Source organism: Cebus imitator, unplaced genomic scaffold, assembly GCF_001604975.1.
Source record: "Cebus imitator isolate Cc_AM_T3 unplaced genomic scaffold, Cebus_imitator-1.0 Scaffold76, whole genome shotgun sequence".
Taxonomy (NCBI): domain Eukaryota; kingdom Metazoa; phylum Chordata; class Mammalia; order Primates; family Cebidae; genus Cebus; species Cebus imitator.
Window position 1 is genome coordinate 7,151,262 of NW_016107391.1, and position 10,388 is coordinate 7,161,649.

The 10,388-nt window shown below is 49.5% G+C and overlaps 1 protein-coding gene across 1 annotated transcript in view; it reads right to left on the reverse strand.

Moving 5' to 3' along the window:
• Window positions 1-198: 198 nt before the first annotated feature.
• Window positions 199-10,388, reverse strand: part of CATSPER3 (cation channel sperm associated 3) — a 57,226-nt gene continuing 47,036 nt past the window's right edge. The window contains exons 3-8 of the mRNA XM_017532349.2: window positions 5,997-6,236; window positions 3,723-3,905; window positions 2,879-3,019; window positions 2,380-2,499; window positions 1,343-1,500; window positions 199-383 (exon numbers count right to left, since the gene is read on the reverse strand). Coding sequence (XP_017387838.1) covers window positions 284-383; window positions 1,343-1,500; window positions 2,380-2,499; window positions 2,879-3,019; window positions 3,723-3,905; window positions 5,997-6,236 — 942 coding nt within the window. The 3' untranslated portion in view covers window positions 199-283. The remainder of the gene's footprint in view (window positions 384-1,342; window positions 1,501-2,379; window positions 2,500-2,878; window positions 3,020-3,722; window positions 3,906-5,996; window positions 6,237-10,388) is intronic.

Consider the following 10,388-nt stretch of genomic DNA (forward strand, 5'->3'; position numbering starts at 1 on the left):
CCAGGGAACCTAGAGCCAGCATGGCCCCTGGATGTGGCCTCTGGCCAGGACAAGTCTTGAGCCTCCCTATCCCTACTCCTGAGGTCTGCATGTCCTGTGGTGCGGGACTGGGGTTCGCTCTGGGGAATCAAACTTCATGAGCACCTATCCAGGTCTAACTCTCAAAGGCGGGGAAATGCCATAATCACAGCCACTCTGGAGAGGCCAACTCAGAAAGCCTGTGTTTAATAGGGATCTGTCACAGTCTGCAAGGCCCTCGGCACATGGGTGCCCCCATGCCCAGCTACTTCTCATCCACCTTTTCCAAGGGCTGGGGCTTCTGGGGCAAGTCTTCCAGCATCAGGCCCAGCACATGCGCAATCTCATAGTACAGCTCTTGAAGCCTGAAAAATGGAGCAGGAGGAGACGAGATCTGAGGTCAGGGTCAGGCTCCCGGCGCCCCAGGCCCCGCTCACCACACGTTAGCACCTGCGCAGGTGTTGGGTCAAAGAAGGGCACAACTTCAGAGCCAGATCAGGCTGGGTTGGAATCCTGGATCTGCCACTCTTCCTGGGGCCCCCTGGTGCAGGGGATTTTACCTCACATATCACATTGGAAATAAATTCTTAGGCTGTGAGAGAAGTAACTGCATGGGGGTGCCCAGACAGTGACTGACCCCCTATTGGGTCAAAAGTGGGCATTCCCCAACGCCTTCCTTTTTGTTCCTCCCAGCTCTAAAGCCCTCCAGGCAGCTTTCATTGAGAAGTTGGACGAATCACACCTGTCCTCGCTGAAGAGCCCACTGCGGCTCCCTGGCACCCACAGCCAGATTCTTACATCCTTCCTGCTCAATAATGGCTGCTCGTAATCCCAGCTGACCCGCACTGAGCACAAGTCCTGGGCCAGGTCAAGCTCACAGCTTCATATACATGGTTTTCATTGAATCAGCCCAGCAGCCCCTCCTGTGACAGATGGGAAAGGGGCAGAGAAGTGCTCAAGGCCACACAGGAAGGTAGTGGCACAACCAGGCCAGAAGCTGAGGTCACCCAGTGGTCTTTCCTCTGTGCTCTGTAAAGGGGTGAGTGAGGAGAGGCCTAGAGACTTTAAGGAGCTGGCATTTACATACAAGTCAAGATGGGTTGGGGAAGGGCAGGGGGAGCAGATTTTCCCCCAGCCACGGCCTGTCCACACAGCAGCCCATGGAATGTACACATGGAATCCTGCACCCCAAGAAAGCCAAGTTCCACCCACCCACTGCCTATCAGCACATCAGCCATCATCCCCCTCACTCTCCCAGGGCACCTGACACAGCCCGACCTCGAGGAAGCCCCAGGGACCAGGAAAGGCTGGGGCTGGAACTAACTTGTGGATAGTCATGTCCTGGTAGTCCAGAGTGGAAAAGTAGATATCGATGAAGGGTAGGCTAGTGCCAAAATCATCCAAGACCATGGGGTCAGTGTGGCGCAAGGTCTTCTTAAAGTTCTCCACCAACTCACTGAAACTTTTGCAGTCAGCGTTTATCTAGAGAGGAAAGCATAATGAGAGAGCAGTGATGAGGAGGTGACAGCCGAGCTGCACAGAGACATGAGGACCCTCCAGGATGGGCCCCAGGCAAAGGCCTGACCCTGGCCCTGAGAGGAGGCTTCAGCCTGACCACAAGTTCATCCTGACCCGTTCTGAGCCTGGACCTCCGAGTGAGGTGACCACCATTGAGGAAGGCGGCACATGAAGTCCAAGTGAGACTCCACGCAGCCTCTCCGAGCCCCGGACAAACCTTGGGCACAGTGAAGACAGGCGCGTGTCTCCACCTCAGAGAAGAGGTCGAGAAGGGATGTACCCACCAAGGGAGGAAGGCCCAGCAGAGCACCCGAGGCTCAGCATGGGAGGCTCAGAGCACTCAGGCTCAGAGGGAAAATTTACCCTGCTCCCTCATGGTTGCATCATGCTTGACAGACAATCTCCAGTCTGCTGTGCTCATTCTTGTTTGGGTTTTAGGTACGTGACAAAACCAAGGTTGTTTGGTACCCTATCAGGGCCTCCGCATCCTTGTCCACTCAGTGGCCTGGGGCCATGGCTGCCTGGCACCCACGAGCTCTCAGGAAGAAGCTTCAGCACACACTGCCTGGCCCCAAAGGGCCCAGCAGTGGAGTTCTGCCCCCAATAGCGGGAGACATTATAATCACAGCACTCAACACACTGAAAGGTGCAGAGAAACACAAAAGTGCCGACAGTCAAGGCTGATTCTATAAAATATGGGAGGAAGGCGGCTATCTTACCTAAGGCTGCAGGCGCCTGAGGCCACCTGCTGTCTACCCAGGCCTCAGAGCCCCTCCTCCTGGCCATCCCATGAGCCTGACGATCCGTCCACCCATCTGTCCACCTTCCCGTAGGGCCACTCACCTGCATGTGCATCAGCCTGCTGACCTCCTCCTGCTGCCGCTGCAGAATCACCTGCTTCTGTTCCATGATTGTTGTTTTTCGCTCCAACATCAGCTCTCGCTCAAACTTTTTGATGGAGTCCTAGGGTCAGAAGATGGAGGTCAACTGTGGGCTCTCGCTGCATGCCCACACCCAGTCTTTCCTCTTCCCCAGCCTTGCACTGCTGCTCAGGTCCTCAGCAGGATCACTTCTCCCACACAGGACCAGCCCCCACTCAAGCTGCCAACTGCAGCTGCAGAGGCTCCCTCAGCCCCACCATCCTATTGACCACCATCAGCAGGCAAGGCAAATGCACTGGGCTCAGGGAGGAGAGTTGGGCCGGGTGAGGGACAGGCCCATCCAGCCACCTCTACTCCACTTCACTGGGAAGACACAGCTCCAGGTCGTCCCTGGAGACTTGCCCCATAGCTCCAGCTGCCACACCTGCCCTGACTTCTGATCCTCACAGCCATGGCCTCACCTCTGTGTGCATGATCATCACACCCACGAACATGTTGAGGAAGATGAAAGAGGCGAGCAAGATGAAGACGATGGTGAATGCCCGGCTCAAAGCAAAAGACCGATTGTCCAACTGCTTCTGCAGGTCTGTCCAGCCATCAACCTGCTCAGGCAAGGCAGGGTATGCTGAGGGCCCCGGGCCCAGCAGCACAGGCCTCCTCTTCACCTTCGCCTATGCTAGGGGAGTCCCAGCCCCACTGAGGAGGAGGGTGGCTCTGCTTCCATGTCAGTCCCTCAGCATCTCCCAATCCACTGGCTCCAGCACATACATGATGGCCTGGGAATGCAGGGCACCCCTGGGTGGGGATACCACTGACCAACATGCCTCAGGGTCTCTTTTCTCTAGGCCTCCCAACCTTCCCAGAAAGAGACTGCCTCTCTGCCAGTCCCACCTTTAAAACGATCCCACTCTTTCCAGAGTCCAAATCTAGAAATCTAGATTTGAGTTTTGCATGCTTCTTCTACGTGGATTTGTGACAACCTGTTCCTCAAAAGGCTACGTGACATGGGTTTCATTTATAAATTAAACTTAACCCAAATGAATTATCATTGAGAACTCTGAAAAGTTTGATCACCCTGTGAGACATGTGGAAGCACTCTAAGGAGTCATAGGCCTAGAGACAGCGACAGAGCCCATGTGATGGGCTGGCCTGTGATGGGGAACATACCTCAGCTTCCCTGGGCCCAGCTGAGCACCTGGACATGAAGCAAGCCCCATGTGAGGCCCCACATGTCCACACGTTCACACCACCCGGGCCATCCCTTCCCAAGGCCCCTGTCCTCACCACTGTTCCCAAACACAGTACCGTGGCCAAGCTGAAGAGGGTGAAGAAAGCCACGGCCAGGTTCCCCCAGTTATCATAGTCACCCGTGTCTTGAGATCCAAATAGGCAGAAGCCCAAGACACCGAAGATGTACATGAGGAGGAAGAGCAGGAGGAGCACTGAGGCCACGGTGTAGACTGTCTGCCCCACGGCGGTGATCATCGTCTGCAAGGCAGGGACACTGTGGTAGGTGAGGGTGCCGGGCTGGGCAGGCTCCAGGGACAGAGGTCCATTCTGCCCAGTTCACAGCTGTCCCCAGCAACTGGTGCCATGCCAGTTAGTTGGTTGGCTGAATGAATGAACTAATGAATTAATGAAGTGAATCAGAACTGTGCCCAGATTGAGAGCTGGATCAATCTAACAGTGCTTTGCCAATGTCTGACACTCTAAGTCACTTCTCTCAGGTCTGAGGTGACCACACCACTTGAACCCCAACCTGGCTGTGTGGTCATCTCAGGGCGTCCTGCTCCTGCTTCTTAGCTGAGGGCCAGCCCTGAATGATCTCTGCTCCAGGCCCAGGAGGAATAAGGGAAACACCCTGGGAGTGAGAATAGAGAGGGCCGAGAGGAACGTGGCTCCCTGGTCGTTGTCAGCCCTGCCTTCACAGGTAGGTCCCTGTCTTGTAACCTCAGTCCTGCCCCATGTGAAATGGGCATTTTTCTTATCTCCCCACTACATTGCCCATTTCTGGGGAGCACCTTATCATTCAGCCTTCCTGCTCTGGAGTCTTGCATGCAGTAGACACTCAATGGATGTTTATCTACTCAGACGTTTCACAGACATAACCTCAAGGCAGGTAGGTGTTATCATTCTTCCCATTTCAAAACGAGTGGTCAGAGGCTCACAGAAACAAACTGTCTTGGCCACAGTCATACTCCGATAAAATGGCAGAGCTGGGACCAACTCTCAAGGCCTTTGCCCCATACCACCACCTTCAGCCACTAATGACCCTGAGCACAGAGACTGTTCACTGGTTTAGTACTAGGAAAGGAGGTCCTTAGAGCTAGGAAACAAGACAGTACCGTTTTGACAGTTGGGGTAACCTGGGAAACAGGGACAGTCCAAGGGCCCTGGGCTGCCCTGCATGTGGAACGGTCTGGCGCTGCCTGCAGGGGTGAATGACACCAGATGCCTCCCATCTCTCCTTGGGAAGAGAAAATTCATGTTTTTGGATTAATTGCAAAAGAGCTGAGTTGTTTTTTTTTAAGCCTTCCTCCCCACTAAACAGAGGCAGGATTTCTTTCCCAAGGACTACTAAGATGAAAGCAGTAAATCCTCATGAGGAAAGCTGTGATGAGATGTGGTCTGCAGATTGCATTTTGAGCGGGAAGGGAGGAACACGGGGTGGTAGAACCCAAAGCCTGTGCAGAAGGGTTGTGGAGAGGCCTGGCTGGGCTCCCACCTCCAGGCCACCCCACGAGCTGGTGCCACCTGAGGCCCAAGCTGAGCGGCCTTGAGAGCAGCTGTAGAGGAACAGCCATGCTCTCCTGGAAGCCCCATATAGGACCCATGACAGCTGGCCTTGGCCAAGTTCTTTAAGCACAATCCAGGCGGGCTCTCTTCATGTGCGGTCCAGAAATCTGCAGAAATCCAGTCCTAGAAGAGGGATGCCCAGTTCCTCTTAGGCCAGAGCCAAGCAAACCTACTATGTGCAGGACAAGTGTCTGGGGCACAGATCAGGGTAGGCGGGCAGCCCTGAGGTTCGTTCTGAAGCCTTCTGAGTCAAGGAAGTGTTGGTCACTCCATGGTTTTCAGCAACCCAGGAAGACTTCTCAGCAGGAGTAGCTCTTCCGGAGCCACCCTAATGTAGCACAGAGACTATTCCCAGCAAGACAGCAGCAGACTTGCAGCTGTTTGGGGAAAGCAGCTAGCAGCCTCGACCACCAAAAAGCCAAGGCTTCCTGGGCATGTAGTTCAAAGGATGTGTCACATAAGAAAATCTTTGCACTTTGCAGCATGAGAGAAAGGAAAACTTCAGACGGCCTCTGGAGTCAGATACGCCTTTCAAATCTCAGCTCTGACATTTCACTGCTGGGTGACCTTGGGCCTTAATTTCTTCACCTGTAAAATGGAGCTAAGAATACCTTTCTTAGAATTATTTTAAGATTGAGATAATGCTGGTAAAGATCAACCTGCCACACATGTTGGACTCAATAACTGGAAGATAGTAGTAGAGTCATAATTTCCTCAGGGTCTCGGTGGCAGATGGGCCTACAGCCTGCCCTCCCAGCACCATGGCACCCCCAGTGCACTCACCCGGATGCCCCGGCTATAGCTGATAAGCTTGAGGATGCGCAGGGACTGTATGCCATCAGTGATATGCAGGTAAGTGAACTGTTTGCCCAGGAACTTGCGGAAGACATAGGGGAGAAACATAATGATGAAGATGACCACATCCAGCATGTTGTAGCCATCCTTCCAGTATTCAGTGGGGTCCACATAGATCTTCATGGCCAACTCAGAGGTGCAGATGGACACAAAGAACATCTCCGAGAACTGCAGGGGCAATGAGGATTGGAGAAGTCAGAGTGAGCTGAACAGCCCTGGAGTCCTGGCCTGCTCCTTGCCTGAGCCCAGGAAGGGGTGCTCCTAAGTCACCCTGGTGAGAGAGAAACCCAGGCAGAGTTCCTGGCACACAGCAGACGCTCAGTGTGCCTGACTCCCTTCCCTTCTATGTCCTTGCTACCCCCTGGCCCTATGCCTGGGGCTGGGTCTGACCCTGGGTACTTGGGAATGACTGCCTGGCAGACAGAATGACTGTACAGGCTCCAGCGTACTGCAACTCAACATGTCAGACAACCTGAATATAAGGTTTCCCAAGGGACAGTCCCAAGAGTTTTCTGATCAACCTGAATATACAAACTTATAGGAATATAGATGAAATACTCAGATATCTACTTGTGTTTAATCTATTAACTTAGTTCACATAATCAAACTGTTTCTGAAGAATATTCTTTTACACTTTATGAACCAATCTTCTTCGAATTCTTTGCATGCATCCATAACTCTAATGGCTTTGTTTTTACCAAGAAGTACTCTTTGTGTCATCTAAGTGTTTCCTTCCCATCAAAATTGACGTATCTTGACTATCATGCAAATCAATTCATTCACTCATTGGAAGAGCTGTGATTGAGCACCCACCCTGTGCCAAGCAAGCATAATTTTATACACTGGGAAATGCGACAATGAGTAAGACAGAAAATGTTCAGCCCCCGGGAGGCTCACAGTCTAGTAGGAGAGACAGAAATAAATGCTGGAGCAATGTATATAGAATATAATGTCAGGCAGGAAGGAAAATAAACCAGCCAAAGGAGATAAAGGGACTGGCAGGGTTGGGGTAGAAGAGGCAGTCCTGGCAGCTATTTTAGAAAAGATGGAAGCAACCAAACACAGAATGACAAATATCACATGTTCTCATCATATGTGGGAGCTACAAAGGTGTATCTCATGAAGATAGAGAGTAGATTCATGGTTATCCGAGGCCAGGAAGGGCAGGGGATGAAGAGACGTTTGTTAATGGTTACAAATACATACTTAGAAGAAATGAGACCTGATGTTCGATAGATTAGTGGAGTGACTATAGTTAACCCCGATCTGTTGTGCATTTCAAGATAACTAGAAGAGAATAATTCACATGTTCCTAGAATGAAAAAAAGATAAATATTTAAGGCAATTATCCTGATTTGATTATATGAATGTATCAAATTATCACATGCACCCCAAATATGTACATCTAATATGTACAGGAAGAAGGAAGGAAGGAAGGGAGGGAGGGAGGGAGGGAGGGAGGGAGGAAGATAGATGATGGGAGGGAGGGAGGGAAGAAGGAACCAGGCAGGCAGGAAGGGAGGAAGGAAGGGAAGGGAGGGAGGGAGGGAAGGAAAAGGTGGTCAACAGAGGTCTCGCTGAAGCCAGAAATCAAGCCAAAATAAAAACTAGGGGAACACTGAGGAAGTGAAGGAATGATGAGTCCAAGAGCCCTAGGGTGAAAAAGAGGCTGTTCAAGAAACAGCAAACTCATCGTGGCTGGAACAGAAAGAGGGAGAGCAGAGCCAGAAAGGTAGGTAGAGAAGCAAACTGGTAAGCCTTGTAGGCCTGGTGAGGACTTTGAATTTTAATCTCAGCCTTGAAGGATTTTGAGCAAGGAAGTGATCTGAACTAATTTACGTTTTTGAGAGATCTCAAAACAATTCGTGTTTTTTTTTTTATTGTACACGTCTGAAGTATCTCTCAGATATATACTTACGAGTGGAATTACTGCGTTGTAAGATATGAACATCTTAACTTCACTATATATTGGCAAATTGTTTTCTGAAGTTGCTGAACCAATCTACTTTCATATCAGCAATGTTCCTCTTTTTCTACATCCTTGCTAATACTCTATCAGACTTCTTAATTTTTGTCAATCTGACTAATATGAAATAGTATTCTATTTTTAAATTTTCATTTATCTAATTACTAATAAAGTTGGACATTTTTATATGTTTAAATTATGAATTGCCTGTTTCTAATCTTTTGCCAAATTTTCTCCTGTTTTGTCTTTTTCTTATTGATCTGGAAGACATCTTTTATACATTTTGAATCCTAATGCTTTGCCTGTTATATGTGTTATAAATATCTTTTCCCACACTGACTTATCACATTGACTTTTCACTTTTTTTTATAGTCTATTGTTTTTATTTTTATTTTTTTCCTTTGAGACGGAGTTTCGCTGTCACTCAGGCTGGAGTGCAGTGATGCAATCTCAGCTCATTGCAACCTCCACCCCCCGGGTTCAAGCAATTCTCCTGCCTTAGCCTCCCAAGAAGCTGGGATTACAGACACCCGCCACTATGCCTGGCTAATTTTTGTATTTTTAGTACAGATGAGGTTTCATCATGTTGGCCAGGCTGGTCTCAAACTGCTGACCTCAGGTGATCTGCTTGCCTCAGCGTCCCAAAGTGCTGGGATTACAGGTGTGCACCACCACACCTCATCAGTTTTATGTAAATTTCAGGATCAGCTTTTTGAGGACAGAAAAATCCCTGCCAGATTTGTTATTGGAATTGCATTAATTTTACAGATTAACTGGGGAGATTGCATCCTTAAGAAACCGAGCCTTTCTATCCATAATCTGGTCTCTTGTCTCCATTTCCTTATATCTTCTTTAATGATCCTTACACATTTTTATATTTTTCTCCATAAAGGTTACACAAATTTAGATTTGCCTCTAAGTACTTTTTACTTTTTGTTGTTGTAAGTGCTATCTTTTTTGTTGCTGACATATCACATTTAATTAATTGTATATGTTAGTCCTATATCCAGCAAATCTGCTTAAAATTTATCATTTATTCACCTTATTAATATTAATTTAATTAATAAGCTTCCATATTCTTTTAGGATTTCTATGAAGAATCATATCGCCTGTGAATCATGACAGTTTTTTAAAAAACACCTCTCTAATTCTTAATGCTTTTAACTTTTGTGTGTGTGTTATGCACTGGCTATCATTCTAATATAAACCTTATTAATAATAACTGGAATACTACTTTAGAGAGAATACTGCGAAAGTTTCATCACTGAATGTGAATTTTGATACAGGTTTTTCACAGCTATCCTTAATCAGGTTAAAAACAAATTCTAGGCCATGCACAGTGGCTCATGTCTGTAATTCTAGAACTTCGGGAAGCCAAGGCAAGTGGATTGCCTGAGCTCAGGAGTTCGAGACCAGCCTGGCCAACACGGTGAAACCCCATAAAAATTAACTAGGCGAGAAAGATGGCCGAGTAGGAACAGCTCAGGATTGCAGCCCCCAGTGAAAGCGCAGAGGGTGAGTGGATGCCGCATTTCCAAATGGATTTTTATTGCCCACAGACCAGTAGATTCCCAGGCGGAGGAGCCCCACGGGTGACCAGCGCGGCTGTTTTGACTAGTGCGGCTGTTTTGGCCCGCAGGGCTGCTTTGCCAGTGCCCTAGTGTGGCGGTTCTCCGTACAAAATACACTGGTCCGCGTGCCCTCTTAGCTGGTGATTGGAGCCACAGGAAGACAGATCACCCATTCATCTGATTTAAAAGGGGACTGAAATAGGGAGCCAGGCCAGGAGATTCCTGGGCAAAAAAAACTGCTAGGAATCTCAGCACCTTGTTTCAGCTGGCTGAGTCGCCGGACGGGAAATCACTTAGATCCTGGCACCTTTTCAACAGGCGACTGGAACACCTGGGAGAGAGTCGACCATTCAACTAAAAAAAAAAAAAAGACACTGAGTCAGGGAGCTAGGTGATCAGGATCAGCGGGTCTCACCACCCCCCCCCAAAAAAACAGTAACTGAAAACGCTCTGGGTTGAGAGTTTTACAGCAAGCACAGCTGAACCAGGGATGGTCCAGCTCTGTGGGGCAGGGGCGCCCACCATTACTGAGGCACTCCACCACTATGGAGGCAGTCCAACATCGCTGAAGCAGCAGGCCATTGCTGAGGCAACCTGCCACTACAGATTGAGTCTGCCATTACAGAGGTGGGCCACCATTGCCGAGGCAGTTCTAACTACATCCATATAAACAGGACTGCAGGGAAGATCACATGGCAGCTGGGCAGAGCCCACAGGAGCTCAGCAAAGCCTCTGCAGGCAGACAGTGACTAGGCTGCCTCCTCGCTGGGCAGCATAGCCCTG